The 23,241-nt window shown below is 43.5% G+C and overlaps 1 protein-coding gene across 6 annotated transcripts in view; it reads right to left on the reverse strand.

The window, feature by feature from the left end:
• The window catches only part of RNF25 (ring finger protein 25), a 533,791-nt gene that overhangs the window by 471,787 nt on the left and 38,763 nt on the right, over nt 1-23,241 (reverse strand). For 5 of the 6 annotated variants that reach the window (XM_069651598.1, XM_069651601.1, XM_069651596.1 and 2 more), the window contains exon 2: nt 17,228-17,302. The exons of the other annotated variant lie outside the window; for it this stretch is intronic. In XM_069651598.1, coding sequence (XP_069507699.1) covers nt 17,228-17,302 — 75 coding nt within the window. The remainder of the gene's footprint in view (nt 1-17,227; nt 17,303-23,241) is intronic. 6 annotated transcript variants of the gene reach the window in all.

The raw sequence follows: 23,241 nt of genomic DNA on the forward strand, positions 1-23,241 counted from the left end.
GTAGCAATTGAGGTGGAGTGAGGAGGGGATTGGCTGGGAAGTTGACTGTCTCAATGGTTGTCAGCTGTGTATTAGTCTATCCTGCGTCACCTGCCCGGTATTGCGGGAACTTCCATGTCGTTTCTAGGGAGGTTGGTGTCCTTTCCTGTTCCGTCATCCTTTTTTCCTGTTGTTTCGATTTTCAGGTTGAGTCTGTGGTCTTGAAGAGCCAGGTTTTTAGTAATTTCCTGAATTTGTGGTGATTTTCAGTGTTTCTGATCTCTTTTGGGATGTTGTTCCTGGTTTTTGCGGCTAAGTGATAGAAGGAGGTGCCTCCAAGTTTTTTCTTAAGGTATGGTTTTAGTTCCAGGCGGATTTCATTGCTGGATCGAAGGGGCCTCTTTGGTTTGTAGATTGTTATTTTCTTTTGTAGGAATTCTGCTCCTTGTCTACGGTTTTGAAGGTGATGCACTGTTTTACTGGGAGCCAGTGTAGTGTTTTTAGGGCAGGAGTGATGTGGTCTCTTCTGGATAGTTTGAGGAGTAGTCTGGCTGCAGCATTTTGGATCTGTTTTAGTTTCTTCAGGAGGTATTCTGGTATTCCGTGGTAGAGGCTGTTTGCATAGTCGATTCTTGGCATTATGAGGGCGACGATAGTGAGTGTTTTGTGCGTGAAGGAGAGGAAAGGTAGGATTCTTCTTGCCATGTGGAGGAGGGAAAAGCATTTCTTCACTGTTGCATTTATTTGTGGTTCTAAGGTTAGGGTATTGTCCATCAGAACTCCCAGATTTTTTACTACCTTAGATGGTGTTGGTGCGGTTCCCAATTCCGTTGGCCACAGGATGGCGGTTTAGTTCTCTTAGTCTTTGGATATGATCATGATTTCTGTCTTTCCCGGGTTGATTTTCAGGTTGCTGGAATTCATCCAGTTGAAGATTTCTTTCAGACAGTCGATTCAAGCTGAATGATCCGCTTCGGAATCTTTGATTTGGTAGATGATTTGAGTGTCATCTGTGATATATAGTGGCGACAGTGAAGATCCTTGTGGCACTCCACAGTCGACAACTCATGGAGTGGATTTGAAGGGTTTAATCCATACGGTTTCTGTTCTGTCTGCTAGGAATGATTTAGTCCTGCGTAATGCTGTGTCTGTTATGCCTATGTCTTCTAGTCTTTTGGTCAGGGTGTCATGGCTAACTGCGTCAAAGGCTGCCGAGAGGTCAAGCAGAACAAGGGCTGAGGTTGTGTTCGAGTCGGCGTTGGTTTTTAGGTCGTACCAGATGGATATTAGTGCTGTTTCCGTTCCTCTTGCTGGTCTGAAACCGACTTGAGCTTAGGCTAGCAGGTGGTGTTTTTCTACGTATTCTTGGGTAAGTTTATACACGTATGTTTCCAGGAGTTTTGCTGGGTAGGGTATGTTTCAGATCGGCCTGTAGTTGGAGAGGTCTTCTACATCGCCACTTGTGTTTTTTAGAAGTGGCTTCATATATGCCGATTTGAAGATCCTCGGTACGGTTCCTGTTGCTAGTGATACATTTAGAAGGTTTCTGTAGTATTATGCTGGCGTTCCTTGTGCGAGGATTGATTGTACGTAGTCCGGGGGACAGGGATCCATGGGTGATCCAGTTTTCTTGCTGCGTTTTACCAGCATTGCGAATGCCTCTGCTGAAATTTCCGGAATGTTTTTGAGTTTGTGCTGTGGTTCTGTGTTAGGTTCTTTTGGTTGTATCTCGTGGTTGGTTGGTTGTTCTTGTATGGTTTATCGGATGTCATTGATTTTTTTCTTGAAGTGGTCTGCCAGGTCGTTGCAAAGTTTCTCTGAGGGGGTTGGGGGTATTATTGCAGCCTGGTGGGTTTCTCATCTCTTTAATGATGAGAAACATTTCTTTTTGTGTGTTGGTGGCATTGGCAATTCTGTCATAATGCCTTCTCTTCGCCTTTTGAATTTCCTTCTTGTATGGGCGGATTTGTTTTAGAAACAGTGTTTTTTTGTCTGGGTTGTATTCTTTCCTCTATTCCAGTTCCATCTTTTTGTTTTCCTTTTTCATGGTGCTTAATAGTGGGGCGAACCATTTTGCCGTTGCTCTTTTTTTTTGATGGGGTGAATGGTTTTTCAGGGGCGATCTTATCTATTGTGTCTGCAATCCATTTGCGTAGCAGTTCTGCTTTCCCTTCTAGGTCAGTTAACTCTAGTTCTGCAGCTGAGGGCTTGGTTAATTCCAGTTGTTCTAATAGGTTACTTTCTTTGACGTGTTTTGTGTGACACAGAGGATGTAGAATGACCGGGAGATGGCGTGGGCTGCCATGGGGGGGAGGGGGGTTGGTGGGGGACATACACAGTTATCCTGGAACATAACTGGACTGAATAGATCAAGGCATACATTTGTTGTCAAATATTTATTAGCAGAGTTTGCTAATTAAACCTCTCTTGGTTAGCAAACAAAGCCAATTGATTAGCAATGATGTACTAATATTTGTAATGTCACCAACATTATTTGTACCCAAGACATAAAATGAGCAACAATAAAGCGGTTTTGTGTACCGTTGAAGTAAGACATTAGTGAGGCGAGTCCGGTCTTGCAAATTCTTTGAGATTTCACTAGACCTGCAGGTTGAGTATTTTAGTTTACCTACTAGACTAAAGAAAAATGCACTCAACAAGTGGCAATGGATGACAACAACATTAAATGTGCTGTTGCATGTAATCACAAACACAATATGTTTGGCACACTACTGCCACCCAAAGGCCAGACATGCACAGTGAAACTTGTACTTGACATTTACTGCAGACAAAGTAAATGTTAAAAAAAAGAGTTTCAAACATCCAAACATCCCTTGCAAATGGTACATAAAATCTACTCGACTATGCGGGTGTGCGGAAATACTTTGCAAACCCTCCATGATGTCTGAAAAATCTGAAGGGTTAGCTGCATGAATGGACACAAATAAATATGATAACAAGGCTTTGAAAACCGTTTTACCAGCTCTCTTCCACAGGTGCTAATATATAATGCAATCATCGAGCAAATCTGTATGGTAGTGCAGATCTGTAGATATACAGACTGGATGGAACGATTGATCACTACCTTGCATTAACATCTTATTAGCTTTGAGTATTCATTATGTAGGAGGAAATAAAGTAAGAGACTAAGCAATGGAGGATGGCGTAGCAGGCAGAGAACTGAGCAAACTAGCTGTAATATTGTAGTTTGCGGCCATCTCACTTTCAGGGTAGCTCGTATAAAGCAACAGGGTGATGAGATAGAATGTGCAGAAGTATGGGATCATCCCATGGGTTGAGCACCAGTTGTAAGATGTATGCAACAAGCAGGTTACAGAACTAGGTTTGACATCAAAAGCTTTTGGCCATATGATAATGCACATTTTCAAAAGTGTCCCTTGTCAATATACTGCATCTTCCCCCAACAAAATGAAATATAGCTGACACTATGAGATTTAGGTATACTAATCTACACGGTAAACCATGCAGACAATGCAATTTTATTTAAAGTAGCAATATTTTAATTATGCATTATGGAACAACGTTTTAGTAATGGAATTGCATGACAGTCTTAACAAATAAAATAAAGTTCACACATACTGGACAGGCTATAGTTAACTTAATAAAAGTATCCACAAATACTTCTGGTTTGCAATTATTTCAAGAAGAAAAAAAACAACATGCTTAGCATTCCCACACAGGTCTTTGGCACGCGAGAGTGGAGAAGAGGATTACTCCTGCACTCTCTCAATTAGCCCCTTCAAACTTGCAGTGAACAGAGAAAAGAGGGTGGGAAGAGCCCTGAAGACAAGAGAGAAATACAGGGCAAGCTGTGCTTTCATTGAACACAGTAACTTAGATAGCTAGCTTTGCTGTTCAAGAGCCAATTTAATTAGCAAAGCTACAGAATTGCATAGCAAATTGTTATGCAACGCTGCTTATTTTATGCCTTGTAGATTAATGGATGATGCGAATTGGTGCGCCTTTGTGAGGGACTTCAATAAATAGCACTCCCAGAAACGGGGGCAGCTGCAGCTGGTCACCTACAAGTGTACCAACCCTTTCATGTCTCTGCGAAAAAAGGTTCAAAGGAAAAGCCCAGTGGTGGTTTCATAGTCTGGGTAGATGTTTGCTTGGGATGGAGGGTGGTAGAAAAGCATACAGGTTCTGAAGATCTACAACGCGCATCTATCCTGACAAGGGAAGGCAAACAAATAGACCTGTATACATATACAATAGGCCCTCATCCCAATTAGGAATGGCAACGCGATTCTGTCTCAAAGCAAATCTTAACTTACCCTCTAGAGAAGGAAAAATCTAACAATAATTGTGGGAGGTTTCAACCTTCAGATAGAACCACTAGGAAAATTGGAAGGACCAGGACTGCACCTGGGATATCCCAGAATTGATCAAAGGCTCCCCAGGGAGAACACACCATCTGGCGTTAGAAACTGCTTGTCTAAGTCTAAGAGCTTGCAATAGCCGCTTCCCAAAAGATCAGCCTGCTAAAATGATTTTCCATGTTCATAATGGGTCGTCTCTTATAGATTATATCCTTGTTACCGGAGTTGATTGGACCAGAGTGGACGACTTTGAGATCAAGATAAGATCTGAGAGCGACCATTACCCCAGCAAAGTACAACTTAATGATAGGCGTGTGAACATAGAATATCAACACCCAGCACAAGGCCAAATGCTGACATTTGAAGGCCATGCGCGCAAATCGGTCAAATGGGTGAAAGTGATTGACCAAGATAACAAACCATATTTATACTCAGCCATAATCCACAACCTAGAAGCCATCTGTGACCCGGAGACAACTGAAAGGTCAATATTTCAAATTTATGAAAACCTTAATGAAAATGTATTAGCAATTATTTCAACTACTAAGGGAAAGATTAAAAAGAAATCCTTTTTTAAAAATGAGTGGTATGATGAGGAGTGTCGGGAAGCAAAAAGAGAAATTATGTTTTTTATAAGTGCTAAAGACGGAGTAAATAAAACTAAGCTGCGAGAGGCCCGCGCAGAATATAAGAAAATAGTACATATTAAAAAGAATGAATTTGTCCAAGTAAAGTGGAGATCTATGTTTGAAGCCCGCTAAAGTAAAAATAACGTACTGTTTTGGAAATTGGTAACAGATAGGGAATTGATGGGCGATCAAACAATCAATTGCTGCATAGGCACTGAAGAGTGGCAACAACATTTTGAAAGCTTATACAGAGGCATGGGGGACGAAATAGTTCAGTCCACTAGTATCATCGGGGGTGAGCCACTGAGTATTGAGTATCTGTTTATTACATAGCTGATGTGGAGGAAGCAATCAAAACACAGAAGGGCAGAAAGGCAGAAGGACCCAACCTCATCCTGGGAGATCTGTTTAAGGATAGCGTTAAAATTTGGGCACCTGTCTTGTGCAAACCGTTTAATGGAATCCTAAAGCAAGGCGTAATCCCAGAGTCATGGCGTAAATCCATGATAATCCCCCTGTACAAATAAGGGGGGGGGGGGGCGCCTTCCGGCAAATTACCGCCCGACATCCCTCCTGGACAGCGCAGGGAAATTGTTTGGAAAAATAATTCTAAAATTCCTACAAAATTGGGCCAATAGTAACAACCTCAAAAGCGATCTTCAGGGTGGTTTCTGTAAGAATAGTGGCACCGTGGATCACTGCTTCATGCTTTTCCTGCCAATACAAAAATACACAGCTTTGAAACTTGACCTAAGAACGGCGTTTGACTCTGTATCAAGGGAGACCCTGTGGAATCTATTAATTTCCCCTAATCCCCAGCGCCCTTGACATGGATAATTAGGCTCCTTTACACCGGTAAAACTGCATCTGTAGGATATGGCCTGAGAGGCGAAAACTAGACCTGCAGTCACGAAGGGGGTGGGGCAGGGCTGCACCCTCCCCCCCCCCATCCCCCTCATTTTTAATCTGTATATCCAAGAGATTATTAGCACTTTACTAGCAGGCTGCAAGGATTGCCCAAAGATGGCCGTGGACAAGAATCCTGTATTATTTTATGCAAATGATGCTATCTTACTGTCAACTACCCCAAAAGGATTAGAAAAGTAATTGGCGATCTTTGTAGGAAAATGTAAAGATCTGAAATTGAATATGAATATAGAAAAATCAAAGGTGATGGTGTTTAAACCACAGTTAGCCAAAAACAGACCTATGGTGCTGAAGGTGGATGGAGCACAATTAGAACAAGTTAAATGTTTTGATTACTTAGCGGTTCGTTTTCAAGAGCGGGGAGGCTGGGTTGATCAAGTTAGCCGATCGGGCTCCACACTAGAAAAACCTGAAGGGTTAATCCAAGACTTTCACTCAAGACATGGTCGCTATTTTTCCAGCCTTAGGCTTATATGGAAAACAGGCTTTTCTATGGGGCCACACCAACCTTTCAAAATTAACAACTGGTGGGCATAAGTTCAGGAAAAAACTGCTCGTTCCCAAAGAGCACACCTTCTGCAATGGTAGTCTTAGAATTAGAGATAACCCCTGTGGGGTCCTTACTAACATTTTATCCACGGTCTAGCTTTGGAAATACAGCTTATATATGAATTATGAACGATTGCAATATACCCTCATTTTCTTTTATTTTCACATGGATGTATGTAATGTATTAACTAGAAGATTTTTATATTGAATACAAGTATGCTGAGACAGACAAAATACTGCACACAGCACTGATATTGCCAATTTGTATCGCTCGTGGGAGAGGAAAGAGGCGTGCTTAATAAGTTAGACAGAAAAGCAAAGGCCTGAGATGCAGCCTTAAAGGCATGGTCTAGTAAAAATGTGTATTGTCACTATGGGTCGGACATGTTTTTTTAAGCCTAAGTGGCTCGATTTTAGAAAACTTTCCTATGGACCTTACCCGAGTTTTCGTCCATTAAACGCACGCGAAAACAAGCACCAGGGAGCTGCCATTTTCTGATAATCCTATCTTTTCCCCCTATCGCCCTGGCTGACCTGCTTTTGCGGCACTAAATCAATTCCCCCACCCCTGAGCCTGACATTATCAAAACATTCATATTCCCCGCCTCTCTCCGTGACGTTACCGTGCTGCATAGGCAAACGCACCCAGTCGTCTTCTGCGCAACTCCACACAGAACCCGGAAACCAACACAGATCAACTCACAACACAGCGCGCCACAATTCGGAATATGAAACTGTACTTTAAAATGAAACAGCAACACGGTACATTTGGTAGAGTACATTTATTTGACATTCAATGTTTAGAGAATATTCAGCAATTGCCATATGAACCCCGAAAGCCATTTATTTTCTTTTATCTGTATCCGCAATAACTGTTCCGTTTCATCTCGAGTCACGCGCTGTTCCTTTATGGTACACAGGGTGTTCATTTTCGTAAAAAGAATCAATTTGGAAGCAGGGTGAACCGCAAGGCTGTTCCATCAACTAGGCACTAGTCCAGCCTAAAGGTTGATATGTTGCTTCTAGCCACTAGTACAGCGTAAGGGCATGTGGGCCCTTGGCGATCGTCCCATAATATGGTGATCGTGCTCCAGTTATTGACACGAACCTGCAGGTGTCTGCTGAAGAATCCATCTGCCGGTGTCTCAAACAGATGGCAGTGGCAGAATGGGATCAAATACCCGTTATGAAAACAAAAAAATGATAATTAGTCTCGCTAGCCGAACTTCATTAATATTACTCATTTTATTTATTATGGCCGATCAGAAACTATTTGCTTGCAAGGATAGTTCAATGGAGTATGTTCGTCTCTAAAATCAATGCGAAAAGTAAGGAGATAAATTGAGGCAAACACACAATGATAAACGACAGTTAGTCTACATGCGTGAGGAATGATATGATATATGATATGGCATTTGTAACGCGCCTATACTCAAGTGTTTCTAGGCGTGACGAGGCAGGTGGGGAACAAGGGCAGACAGACAACGATCCTACTAGGCCAGGTGTCTTTCTGATCGCGCATGGGGAAGGGCTGTACATGGTTAGTTGAATACAAATTAAATAATAGGGCCAGCTGGTGGCAAGTGCAAGGTAAATGCCGGGAGAAGGGGCTGAAGGATACAGAGACAGTCCCGTAGTGCAGGTAGGCAGTGCAGGGAAAAGTGGCTGGGCCAAGGACCGATCGGTGAGACCAGTGGACCTGCATGCCCATGTGCCCACTACGAACACGTTTTACTTGCTTTTCCTAGCTCTTCATTCATTCATTTATTCATGCATTCATTCATTAAATCTTCATTCTGGTATAAAAGCGTGTAAAGATTTACTTACATTATATTTGAAATTTGCATTGTGTCTCTTTGTAATGCAGTCTATAAAATGGACCGTGCTCTTGACAACGATTTTTCGTATACTGAACTAAAATGAAACTCGGTCTAATTTCTGAATTTTCTGCCTTATCGTCTCTTACGTTATTGCGCACTCCCTTCAAATGTAGTTCTTTCGGCATGGTCCCTGTCGCAAGGTCAAAAAACAATAGACCCTTATACTTCCAGTGCGACTTGTGGGCCTCATCTGGGCGCTGTCCTTCGCATTCTTTATTTGCAACATCACGTAGTATAGGCATCTGCGAGAACTTGAAGTTTAGAATCCGTCTATGTAGTGCGCCTCAATGTGTAAATGCGAACTGGCTTCTCTCCCAAATGCCACGGCCCGCTTGGCTGGCGCGTTCTAAGTGCCCCAATTTTGGCCCCGTTGTCTGCGAGCTTTGCAGCCCAAATTGAGACATTTAATTTTTGGCGGAAGGTCAGGGAAAGTATAAAGTACCACAGGAGTTGAGTTAAAAGTGAGATTTATTGTTTGTTTGTTTTATTATTTGCAATACGCAAGCCTCCCCTCCGTTAACAGTGCGCAGCATTTACATGAGATGAGACATGAGAAAAATATATACATATACATATGTGAGGTGAACAGAGAGAATTCAAAGATGACACCCAGCTTGTTCGCCACCCATGATGGTGAAGGTAGGGGTTAGGTTTACAGGTACACTGTACAATAACATTTATTTACAAAAAGACAATCGTATTGCAATTATTTAAACCGGGATTTGTACTTCACAATCAGCTGTGCTTCGGGTGGGCATGGCACAGTCGCAATGTTCGGTGGCAATGGATCACTGCTCTGCACAGAAACGTCCAAAATTCCATATCTGTGCTTCTCTAACACAGCAACAATAAGGCCTTTCACAAAGTCGAACTGCATTTCATCATAGACTGGTTTGATCACCCATTGCTTACCTCGTTTTGAAATCACCTTAGTGTAGCGAGGCATCCTTACTTTACCCCTAGTCCTAGATTGTTCACGTCCGACATTGCTGTTATGGGCCAAGACCGCTAGTAGACTGCGATGTTTCATGCCCCGAAAGCTAAAATGCAAGTGCTTTGGCTGTACTTTAGGCACATATTGTGGAACACCTCCAAATCTCCTGTGTGACAGAATTCTGTCAGTCCTCTCAAATCTCTTGATAAAGTGTTGTCGAAAACAATCTTCTCAATGGCTTTGTGTGTCGGTGAAGATGGAATCAACCACTTCTTCTTCCGTGCCTCCTCTGGGGACAAAGGGCCATGTTCACATTGGTGGAAATGTTCATTTGCTGTCCAGCGGTGAACGTTGGTACAGTGGTGCATCAGTGACCGCCATTTTTCAAGTAGTATTACCACTGACCCCTCACAAGTTTTTGAGCTCCACCAAAGATGGTTGGTGATAGAATGGGACCACTGCAAAATACTTTCAAAACCTTTTTTTTTCCCTGCAGCCGAGATTTTCTTATTGATTGATTTAGCAAGATGCCATACGTCAAATTGATGTTTAATATGTGGGAACTGCTCTCTCATTGTCTTGCCAATTGAAACGTGTCTATCCGTGGCTATGAGGTCGATGTGCATTCCCCTTGATTGTAGATATTCCACTGATATTATAAATCCTAGTTTCTCCATGGCCACTGAGGATGTACATTGTGTTACCTGCACGACCACCGAACTCACAATTTTCTTACTATCCATGTCCTGAAAGTGGTGGGTGCAGTACTTGGCAGAAAATCCAGGGCTGTCGCACTGTCCATCGCCGGCTAGCCTGAATCGTTTGCCTTCGAATGTACTTGCTAGAGACAATTGTTCAATTTTCCGCACATCACTAATGGCCGGAAACAGATTATCACGTTGGCATATGTAGTACAGCGCTTCAGAAATGAAATGGAGTCCCAAAAACTGAAAGAAAGCCTCTAACTTTCTAAAACTGGAGCCACTAAAAAGTGATGGAACTGCACACAGTAGATTGCCTGCTGGCAGTTTCCCCAGCATCGGTTGTGCAGACCATGAGAACCTATGATTTAATCTACAGGCGGCATTAATTTTGACGTTACTGCCTTTTATTTGACGAGTCACATTAATCAATGGCTTCCCACATACTTTCCCTCTAATGGAATGCACACATTTCAGCATACTTATAATTTCCATCAAACAACTGTCGAATACAATGTATTTGCTCTCTTTCATTAGACTGTCATCCTGCGTCAACGTTGTTTCGGCCTGTGACGGTGTGGAGATTTCAACACATTGGAAAGTAACATCGCTGATATCAAGTTCTGATGCGTCTATGGATGCTGCGGCTGGTTCATTCTCTGTCATTTCGACATCTATTACTTCAACATTGATGGGAGAACACAACAATGTCGACAGGTTTTTTGGTGGCAAATTTTTGGCGGGTGTAGATTGTATGAATTGATCTGCAACTACTTCAGAGCTATCTTCAATACATTCAATAACATCTTCTTGTGGTGGTGCGGTCGCACTGTAGCTATGGTCCAATGCAACTTTGCTGTAGTCTCCAAACACAGTTAATTCATGTTCTGGCCATTGGACATGAGCATCTCGAGCCGGAACACGCCTCGCCTCAATTAATAGTTCCTCCATAGTGCACACGGTCTGGCAAGTGACATCTCTCATTCGCTTCACTGTCTGTGTGTGTATAGTTCTGACACCCACGGGTAACTGGAGGAGAGATTGGAAAAGGGATGTTCAGTTTAAACACAAGATGGAGTGTAGTAGAATTGACTGGAAAAAAACATAAAATAGTCCCCAGCACAAACATTTTTTTTAAAGTTATGAACTGTTTGTAACTAACCTTTTTTGTTTTTTTTTTTCTTTGCAACTTTTTTGACTCTAACTTCAACATCTGCACGCTGTAGTTCCGATTCGTTTCCGCATGTCCTCCCTTCCTCTTGCACTGCAACGACTATATTTTATGTATCCCCATAGACAGCACGGAATGAGGCTCCATCGTCTCCCTGAAACATAGTACTTTCATTAATGTATCAAAATATTGTTAGCATAAAACACACGTGAGGACGAACACACAGGTACATCTCAATAGCCAAACACGATTTAAACATTATGTGCAACAATCAAAGGACAAGTATTCGACCAGTGATGATCTATTTCGATGGAACTGTCAGTATCCATACCACTGGCTCTGCATGGACTGCCATGAATGGTTGTATTGGAGAGGAGGCATCCGCATCTCCCTGAAACACAGTACTTGCATTAGTATGCTTTTCAATATTGGAAACACAACACACACTTGGGGTCGACGGCACAGGTACATATAAAGAGATAACTACAAATGATGCATTGTCCAAAAGAATCAAGGAAAATCCAAATATGATCACATTTCATCGACTTATTTCAACGATTCCTTTACATCTGCATCATCTAAATGAGATGTTGTGATTGTGGTGGAAGCTCCGTCGTCTCCCTGAAACACAGTACTTGGATTAGTATGGTTTTCAATATTGGAAACATAACACACACCTGGGGTCGAACGCACAGGTACATATAAAGAGATAACCGCAAATGATGCATTGTCCAAAAGAATCCAGGAAAATCTAAATATGATCACATTTCATTGACTTATTTCTCCGATTTATTTACATCTGCATCATCTAAATTGGATGTTGTGATTGTAGTGGAAGCTTCGTCGTCTCCCTGAAACACAGCACTTGCATTTATAGGGAAGAATGTATAGCAAATGGAATCACGTTATATGATCAGGCATGATGGAGCTGTCATTATCCATACCTCGTGCTGCTGAAGAATATCTATGGATGTTGCAAATGTAGTGCGCACTTCCGAAAGCTGTTGCGCCGATTCGTATACGCATGGTCCCGCTTCCACTTCCCCTGGAATTACTTGAATGTCAGGCTCTGCATCAAGTGCAGGGGTTGACGCTCCATCAACTGCCTGAAACATAGTACTTGCATTAGTGAGGATTACAATAGTGAAAACATAACACACACCTGGGGTCGACAGCACAGGTACAGATCAACGGCTAACCACGAATGAAACATTGCGTAGAACAATCAAATGACAAGAATTCCAGCTCTGATGATGACGCTCGATGGAGCTGTCAGTATCCATACCTCCTGCTGTTGAAGAACATCTAGAAATGTTGTAGATGTGGCGGACGCTTCAGCATCTCCCTGAAAGACAGTACTTGCATTAGTATGGATAACACTAATTATAACTGAAAGCAAACACCAGTGGACGATAACTAAGGTGTATATCAATTGGAAAGCACTAACCAAAACATTCGGTAAAATGATTACACGATAAAATAAAAATATTACTTGACATGCATAAAACAGGTCTGTAGCGGATTAGCCTAGTAAGATTACCGGATACGCGCTAGAAGTGGTTGATAACTGCGACCACGTCAAGGATGTAGAATGTTCTTGCTTCAGATTCAAGGGATAGTCAAGAAGTTGTAAAGGTAAATTAATGATTGATAATGAAATGCCAATATTAAAAATAGCCATGTAAGGCGACAGAATACTTGTAAAATGCTCAATACAGCACAGTTCCCTATTCCCATATATATACATTGCTTTTGTGGGTTATGAAATCGAAAAAAAGAATATATTGGTAAATGTTATTATTCAAAAAACTATACAATCATATCAATATCGAAATTATTACAATGGATAGAACACCTACAATATCAATTAATCAGTTCGGATACCTACACACTACCGCAAGGCCTAAAGCTAAATCCGGACACTTGACTCACCGGTGGCGGAAGGTGGACGAATAGAGTGGGAATAGCGTTTGAGCAATTTCCGTGTCGTTCGCCGTTTATTCTTCTTTGTTACCCAAGATGTTGTGTAAATGTCCAAGGAAAAGTGCCGGCTGCAGATGCGGTATCGATCACCCCTCTTGTCCTGTAAGACTTGTTGGACTCTACTTTCCAGCTCATTCAGTGGATATCCGCAATGTCTGACCCATTCTCTTATTCGATCAACAGTTTTCGGGAATACATGCATTATAGTGCCTTCAGATTTCGCATGGGTCTTCGAAGGGCAACCGCTAATCGAACAGGCAGGCATTGTTGATAAATCTGAAAAGTAAATATCGACATTATTATACAATCTTCAAGAATAAAGATTTGATACAAAAGTAAATGAATCATACAATGATCAATGCAAGGTTTGTTTTGGTCGCAGGAACTATACCAGTTAATTATGTGCGGCTTAGTATTTGCATAAGTTGCAGAAATGTATAAATGATGTGACTAAAAACTGAACATGTGACTCATCCCTTGGATGTTCTGTATTGCACGAGAAAGAAACATGCTTACATCATAGACTGGACCCCCGAAGGATGCAATTCGATGACAATTGACACAGATGAAAATAAATAGATCTATTGATAGCACAGCAATGGAAATTCAAGTCAATAGCAATGAGACCAATGAACATAGCACTATTGGGTACTCTACTCGCAAATAGATAGAAATTTAAAAATCTGCGAAATATGACCAGGATACATGGCCTTACCTTGACCAACAAAAATTTGGATTCAGCAAGCAGAGCAGTATGTTGCGGGAGAATAGGTGGATGGCCACAGGTAGCGCACTGACGACGAGCAGATTAGCATAGATCTCAGTGGTTCCCAGGTAGCACGTTCAGGAGTTGACTTTCAAAGCACAAAGATGTTCTCATGAGACATATAGAGTGGTTTTTAAAGTATTAGAAACTGGGGTGTGTTTGTGAATGAATGACGTATGTATGTCGTGGTATTAGGGGGGCTGCCTGCTTGAAGGGGAGGCCTACATGGAGACACAGGGTCTGAGGAGGCCATGTGACCGATGGCCCCTTGGCGTGGGACACCTTTTGAAGTGTACATGTAGTTTGCCACCTTGGCCTTTCGCGCCCCTGACAGCCCCCCATGCCAGCGCGCATCCACCGGCGCGAACCGCCTTTGATACAGGGGGGTGGGATGGATGGCCCTGGGGCGTGCAGATAAGGCACAGGAAGACTGCTGAATGGAGACACACTTATGTGGATTGCAGGGGGTGGCCTGCATGCATCAGGGGAGGCCTGCCTGGAGACACGGGGTCTGAGACCACCATGTAAACAATGGCCCCTTGGCGTGGGACACCTTTTGAAGTGTACATGTAGTTTGGCACCTTGGCCGTTTGCGCCCGTCACAGCCCCCCATGCCAGCGCGCATCCACCGGCGCGAACCGCCTTTGATACAGGGGGGTGGGATGGATGGCCCTGGGGCGTGCAGATAAGGCACAGGAAGACTGCTGAATGGAGACACACTTATGTGGATTGCAGGGGCTGGCCCGCATGCATCAGGGGAGGCCTGCCTGGAGACACGGGGTCTGAGGAGACCATGTGAACAATGGCCCCTTAGCGTGGGACACCTTTTGAAGTGTACATGTAGTTTGGCACCTTGGCCTTTCGCGCCCCTGACAGCCCCCCATGCCAGCGCTCATCCACCGGCGCGAACCGCCTTTATATCAATATATAGTATATCGCCTTTATATCAATGATAGTATATCGTTGCTTATCAATAACAAATGCCACATACCGGAGATTCTTGTGAGCACAGACCCACACTTCAACCGGTGTATTATAGTGGTCAAGACACTAAGGCCTGTATAATCCAATGGTAATTGTTAGTATAGATATATGTGTGACTTTTATAGAGACATAACCTACTGAAAGACTTTGAACAAGTGTTATTTAGTGCATGCATTATCGAGAATATGTTATGTTAGCTTAGATAGATAGTGACCACCCTGCTTCACAGCGTCCAGACCTTCACCCATTCGGAGCACAGATGTCTGACGTCCATCCTTGAATGGAGACACACTTGATTCATTTAAAAAATCGAAACAAACGTTGTTAAAATATATGTGGTGTTTTATTTTGTATCTTATTTTCATGACACAAAAATACAAGACTTTAAAGATTATACAGGTCAGGTTGCAGCACAGCGAGAGAAAATCCCCTGTACTGACCGCTGTCACTCGGGAAGGTTTCTCTAATGGCACGAACGGCACAGGCGGGTATCACTCTTCGAACGTGGTGTCCAAGCCTCCCGTGGAGCCACCATGTAAAGGAACGATAGGCCACCAGCCTGTACCACCTGTGAAAAGGAATGAAACAAACTGTTTTTAAATGACCAAGCTAAGTTTAATAAACGTTTGTTGTCAATGACAATTCTTGTAACTAATGGCATTCTGCACGGACAAATGCTATCTAGACAATGCACACTATTGAACGACTTACATGCGTTACAATGATATGTAGATGTAATTTTGGATATAGTAGAAGAACATGAAATAGGAGTGGCATGACAAGCAGAGAATACTTACTCGTTACTCGGATTACGAGGACGAACAGTTGCGCGAAGTTCGTGCATAAGCACCATCATTATTCTCAACACGGCCCGTGTGAGGCAGGCTGCCCTGAAGTCTGGCAGCTCGGTGATGCATTGCGGTCGTGGCTCGCCTTCCGAAATGTAGGCCAGGCATCCCGAGTTTTCTCGGCAGCAGCAGTTCTCGTCCTCAGTTGGCATTAGCTCGCACCGATTACATGTGCACCAGGTGGAGACGCCGTCCATTCGACTAGGCCCAGGCTCTTCATCTGTTGATTCGTCCTGCCAACTGCCGTCCGAATCCCCATCGTTTTCGCGTGCTTCCCTTTCCAGTAGTTCCTCCTCGGTATACTCGGGCTCGTACATGTAGGGCATTATTGTAGCCATTGTGTGGTAAACAGAGTAAAATAATTTACCGAGATGGTACAGGTGTTCACACAGGCTACAAGTGGTGAAGGTAGCGGACCAGAGCACTGAAACGAGTCACAGAATACTCAAAGTAACACAGAGAGAGGAATGGAATCGAAAATCTGCTGCTGTGTGTTGTGAAACGGTCTGTTTATACTTATTGAGGAAAGAGGCGTCCTGCCATTTCCATGGCAACACGTCATTAGCTGAAGCGCAGCGAATGTTGACACGAGACAGGCTTTGGCGTTGGGAAATGGGCGGTTCGAGTCTGCTGATGACAGGCTCAGGGGCGGGGGAATTGATTTAGTGCATCAAAAGCAGGTCAGCCAGGGCGATGGGGGAAAAGATAGGATTATCAGAAAATAGCGGCTCCCTGGTGCTTGGTTTTTGCGTGCGTTTAATGGACGAAAACTCAGGTAAGGTCCATAGGAAAGTTTTCTAAAATCGAGCCACTAAGGCTTAAAAAAACATGGCCGACCCGTAGGGACAATAACAATTTTTATTAGACCATGCCTTTAACTGAAAAGATAAAGATAGCAGATTAACTTCCCCATAGGCGCATATACATACGGACCTTGTGGGCTGTCGAAGGCCTTAGCGAACCTCAAGTGGAGATAATACTGGGGCTGATCTAAAAGATCCTATGAAATGTTGGAGTCCAGTGGCACCTTGAAGAATGGAACACTCATGGCTTGGGTCAGGCAAGCACACTCATAATGTATCTAAACAAGTGTTTCCTTTAGGCAATCTAGTCAGAGGACTCCACATAAAAGCTGGTCTACTGTGCAACGTTTAATGCGATCCAGTCACCAGTGGAACTGCGGATCTGTGTAGTCCGACTACAGAGGTATCCTCTACTATCTTTCTCAAGTTTGAGATCAATAGTGCAGCATGTGGCCCTTGATAGGTGTGAATGCACAGATGTACAGGTTTGACATTGGAGAGCTTAACATGCAAGGCTGGTCACTTTTCTGCTCAAGGGGATTGATTTGAAAGCCAGAAAGTACACCATTCACATTGAAGACATCACTCTTTAGTAGGCAACAAAATGATGGAAAGAGAAGAGAGTTAGGGACGATAAAGAAGAGGTGGATGATAAATGGGGAGAAAAGTGTATTATCAGGATTTCAGAGGAAGAAATAGAGGGCTAAGGTGGGGGCGCACAAGACAATACCTGCTCTTTCCCCGGCTCACAAGTAGCTCCTGTGGATAGATGGATTCCAGAACCTCTAATTCCTGGAGCAGGGACCTGCAGAGAAAGAGCAGAGGATGAGCAAAGAACCCCATTATACTTTTCTAGACCTTAATCATGGGGACCACAAACCTTTGAAACCTCTTATGCTAAGGCATTTGGGATCCAGCACAAGTCCAAATCCCTCCCTTTCAATCATTTTCACAGGCTTTAAGCAAAGCACACCGACATTTTCAGGAGACTGCATTGGACATCACTGCCATGAACTGCAAGCACAGGCGTACAAAGTACTGCAATCCCAAGGATACCTTTTGCATCACAAGAGACTCTTCTAGGATCCCAAGATACATCTGCAAATGGTTGTTGTGAAGCCTGCCAACAACTGCATTCAGCAATCTCAAGGACTCATTACTCTAGCCCAACTTCCTCTCAGTGGAAGTCAGTCCTCCATTTCTGAAAGTAGGTAAATGAGAATAAGGAGTACTTCTTTATCCACAATGCCTAAATGAGCAGAGATGTTACTGACCCATGGGTCTGGCCAAAGTTGCTTCATACCCACCTAGAAAGCTGCAGCTCATGATAATGTAGAAAACAGAGGGGGCAGGAGACCAAGGGATGGGTGGATAAGACCCTCCCCTAGGCCAATGATCCGGGAGGACGTTCGTAGCCAATTGTAGTCAACTATAGTAGAACAAACTATGAAGAAAATTAGCACTTCATCACCAACTTGCAAGGACCAATTGAGACTGCAATTTGAAATGTTTACGTTGATGTTTTATGTAAGGTATGTGAAATAAGCTTCCAGTTTACCAGACCGGCATAAAAAGTCACTCACTCCTCAGTTCTCAACTTGCACACAGCAACCATTTCTTACTAGTCAAGAGTAAATTAAGACTGGCCAATGGCTAATGCAAACGTGGAGGCCTGCGCCTCACAGTTCAAACTGGTGTAACAATTTTAGTAATATTGGAAATGCGGCCACATTCAGTTATCAGGGGCATTCACAGACAAGATCCAAATGTATATCTTGTCGTTCATGCTATGCGAGAGATTTACAAGCTCTAAATAATTTTGTGGAAATGCCCGTCTACCCAATCACTTTTTCCCTGACAGGCCTCTCTGCTAGAATCGTGGCCTGTCAGAAATTGTGCATTAATAGGGAGAGGCAGAATTGGACCCACAAAAAGGTAAGGGGTGGGATGGGGTAGGGTTTATTCTGGGGGAGGGCACAGAGACCAGGGGGCGATCTGATGCTACAGAGGTCTCCACGCTCAAGAGAAAGGTGTGGGTTAGTGGGTGGGGGCTGCCGCACATGAGCTATCACTTGGTAACTGTAGTCAAGCAGTCAATGCTACCACTAAAAGAAGAGAACAGTTGAAACAAATGAAGGCTAATACATTACTCTGAATAAAGGATTGTGAGCTAAAAGGTAGAATGGAAATATGTGTTATCAATTGCAACAGGCTATTAATGATGATGCTACAGGTTACAGGAAAGTGGACATTCTCCAAACGTCTCTAGAAGCATTCTTAGAGCTTCACTACTTACTAGGATTAGCCGCAATGTTAATGGTCAACTGGGCTCTTGAGGTACAAGTATTGACAGTTCAAATCCCTAGTTGCCTTCGGTTTAGTATAGGCTCAACCGGGATTCAAAAGTATCAATGGAGGGGAAGACAACTTGGCATCTGATGAGCAAGCAGGATACTGGCCCAGATGATGTGCAGTCCTAATGGCATGTATTAGAACCAACGTTAAAGACTAGTCCTTTCGTTAAAGACAGGACTTTACTTCTGGATCATTTGTGTTGTAGAGAAAGAGCCAGGTACCCCCACCTCAACCACCTCGCCCATATTGCCTATATGGTGGGAACCAGAGTGTGAGACACATGCGGTACCAGTGAAAATACAGATACCGAAGAGAATCCTGGAAGCAAGGTTCCCATTGTGGAAACCATACGAGCCGGTATAATGGCCATTTGAATGAAATCCCAAAAGCAGCAGGACCAATGAATGGCAAAGAAGAATGGTGACGTCACGTAAAAAGCCGAGCTGACGTACATAAGAGATGCAGAAACAAGAGAATGCAGATATTCTATAAGGCATCAAGAAAGTATCAAAGATAAGTGATATCTTGGGATCAAGATGAAGAAGCTTATGCTACAGAACTGATGAAGATATCAAGATATTTTACACGTGTACAGATGTAAAGAAACACTAGTAGAGAAAGTATTCTTGAGGCTATCTTTATAGTCAATAGATTGCGGCATGCGCCAAGGTATACATAAATACATGAAAGTAAGTTTAGAATGGATGTTTCCACTACGTATTATAGCAGAGCTGGTCCAGGGAATGGAGGCCTCTTTTCCAGTGTGTCACAGTTAAAAAAAGCAATTGAATTACAGAAACAGATCTCACAAAGGTGAGACGAGACTGGATGAGCCAAGAAGCCAAGGTCTTATCAGGCTGGGGTGAGCAGACAGTGGATACAAATCGTGTGAAAGAACGAAACTCCTGTTCAGGAGACATGGACAAAAACAAGGAAGACGTCAGAGGTCTATTCGAAAATAGTATTTTAAATACACTAGGGCTTGATTTTGTGGTCTTCAGTCACGTGGATGGATGAAGTTGGACGAACACGATGGTCACACCTACGCATGAGTGCAGAGCGTGCCTTCACACCCCTGAATTCTCCAATGCAACAGAACACTCCCAAGGACAAGTTCAAAGCCTTCATTGACAGCAGACCCCTGAGGTGATGATAGATGAATATGCTAATTGGTGGAAAGTTATGGTTGAAGACTAGCTCACCAGCACCTGTCCAGTCTGCGTGCTGCTAATGTAGGTGGAAAGTACAGACGGAGGTTAGAGTGCCAACCAATGGTAGGGGGCCACGTGATTAAGGGTCCTATAGCTTGCGTAGCCAATGGGATGTCGTGTATTTAGTGACGTTTGTAGTGACTTGTTTAAGGGGAGGGCTTAGTTGCCCCACCTGATGTTAAAACACCCATCACTTTTCTTCACTGTCTTACACTAGTATGGATCATATACTTGGAGGTTCCTTAAGGACCCATCACCATTGCCACTAGGTTTTTGTAGTTTGCCATGCAGGATGACGTTAGTAATATGTAGGTTAACGTAATCAATGATGATTTTTTGCAATAAAAGAATGGTTTATATTTTTTTTAGAAGATGCATTGAGAGATCTTACACTGAGACGTCCATTGATGAACGTTGTACTCCCGGTTTTAAATAATTGATATTAAAACAGTTATCCTTTTGCCATCTACCCGAGTAGTTTCGATTATTGATGTTTGAGTAACTTCTGCATCCCCATTCATCTCAAGGGTATTGCTACCTCATCTTAAAGGGCTGGAAGCCTCCAGTTCAGCGGGTCTATCAAAACCAAGCAGAATAGTCAGGTACCTCTGATTCAGATATTCTGGGCACATTCCAACTGCAGATAGTCAATGCGTGTATCCTTACAAGGTGCAATGTGAAATGGCAGTTGTTTCAGTGTTCTGGCTGTTAAGGACAGCAAACAGGGAAGAAGATCCTTGAGGGTTTGCAGCTCAGCTGTGCTTTAAGGGGCAAGGGATGAAATCAATACAGATCAGTGATTACAGCAGGGTCTGGATTAACCCACCCCCACAATTTCTCTCATTTCTCCCACTTCTCTCCTCACACTTTGTCACGCACTTAGACTAGTAGATAAGCCTCTGGCGGAGTATGCTAGTTATTGTTGTTTGATCATTTTAGGAATCTTCAAAGCCTAAGAATGACAACTGTAATCCCTTGTTCCCTTCCAGCCTTGCAGCGCTTTGACGCACTTAACTTGTGTGTAAACGCTTTACAAATAAACAATTACAATGTAAGCATGTTCTGTGCTCCAGGGCTCGTCACCAAGTAAGACAAGGTTAGGATGTAGATACTTGGGTCATGGAAGACATTGGGGTCTTAGTGGGTAACTCAGATTCCAATCAAAGGGCTCCATTTCTTCACATACTTTTGGTCCCAAAAACAGCTTGTATCGGCTCTTGGCAAGTGTAGCCCTTGCTCTCAGAGTCAGGCAGTCGTAAACATATTTGGCACCATCAATATTCACTCCCTCTTATGAATCATGTATGACCTTTGGACCCAGAACGGTATTTGCACATGTGATCCATGCTAAGACAACCGCAGAGTACAGCGGACAAAACACCTCCAGAAACCAACTGTCTACCAGTCTACCGCACACCGAGGGAAGCACCAGGAAGCACCTCTTTGCACCTCACGCTACCCGACTGCCTTTGGATTTGTTGCTGCATCCTACGGATTTATCACAAGTCTATTTCAAGTGTTATACGCTTGAAAACAAGCATTATTTCATTACATTGACTTAAACCACGCCCACAGGAGGGCAAGGCTTCAAAATCAGCTGTTCGCGCGCGCACTGAGGGAAGCACCTCTTTGCCTCTTTGGCGAGGGGTGTCAAGGTCTTCCAGTGCTACCCGGGCGGCAAAGCAGTATATTGATTTTTGTTAAAGATGATTAAATCCCTAACAATAGGTATGCCGTCAAGAATTCCACCATTACCTCAGAGACAATTCCCTTGTTTCGGCTCGGCCTTCTAACCATGAGTGTTCGACTCCTGTCAGAGTGACAAGTAGCAGGAGCACACTCGTTAACGCAGACATTTGCATGTTTTGTAAAGGTTCACTGTCTGCTCACAGAGCAAGGAGAGCTCTGGATGTCATGCTAACGCGAGGTGGGGGGGGGGGGTCACTGGGAGAAACTCTGCTTTAAGCCCTCTCTCAGCCCCCTCCGACTGTTTCTCTTTTTCCGGCGCCCTTGGTTCCAACACGGGTGGCCGATTCACGGCTAAATGAAATGTCAATATCTGACACTGCCTTATTGGACTCGTTAACTCCTGGTTTGAATATACCTATGCCTATTTCATGCGCAACCAAGTCGGTTGGTGATGCCGCAATCATTGATTTAGATATTGATGGTTCTGCGTTTTCGGACAAGTGTATGTCTGATAACTTGTCTTGTTCCCTGGTGATGTTTTCTGATGCTGCATGTAGTTTTACTGAGTCTGTGGCCGTATCTGCTCACTCACAAGCTTGGAGTCTACGCACACATACTCTTGGTAACAATACTTCCCCTTATACCAGACCCTCGGTCACGCAGGCGGACATTTCCTTACAAGCTATAAACTTGGCGGTTCATTCTCTGAGCAAACTATACCAACTATTGGATCAGAGGATATCTGCCCCGGGGGAATTATAAGTAAATTGTTATTATGCAATCCCAGTTTATGAAAGCCCCTGTGACTTCCGTAGCCTGCCAAACTATTCCTGTAGTCTGTCTGCATTCATCCGCTTGTCCTCCCCTGCAAGCGGTTTCAAATCATGGGTCCAGGAGTGTTTTACCATGGATTAATTCCATCATTTACAATGATTCAGCTGTGTCCCAGTCGCAACAAGCGGGCAGGCGTCAGAGCCCCCAGGAATTGCAACCGACTTCCTTGCAAATACCAGTTCAAAAGATTTATACAATTTTTAATTCAGCCAAAAAGAACTCCCACAGGGCGTTAGAAGCCCCTTTGCCAGGCGAAAAGCATCAGCCTAGTAAAATGGTGGAGAGTAATGTGAAATTAAAACTTCCCAAAAACCAGCCGGCACTTAAGCACACTGGCAAGGCAGCCTCTAAACGGTTCCTCAAAGCAATCTCTGTCCCACTCAAGCCATTAAGAAAAAATATTCGTTGTTGAACCAGGCCAAGTTGAAAAATGTACTCGCTGATCCTAGGCCGGCCTTGGCTCCTACCTATGCCCCCCTTGATGCTCTTGTAAAATAAATTTCTCGGTTGGTACCTGGCAGCACTAATTCAATCAATATCTGCCCGGCTTCCAGCTCTGAGGGAAGAGGCGTTTGTACGGGCCCAGTATTGGCCCCTTCGAGTGATGAGCTATTCCATAGAGCTGAAATTAGGAATGCGGTGGACGCTTACATGG

Source organism: Ambystoma mexicanum, chromosome 3p (genome assembly GCF_040938575.1).
Source record: "Ambystoma mexicanum isolate Mex_15411 chromosome 3p, UKY_AmexF1_1, whole genome shotgun sequence".
NCBI classification, from domain to species: Eukaryota; Metazoa; Chordata; class Amphibia; order Caudata; family Ambystomatidae; genus Ambystoma; species Ambystoma mexicanum.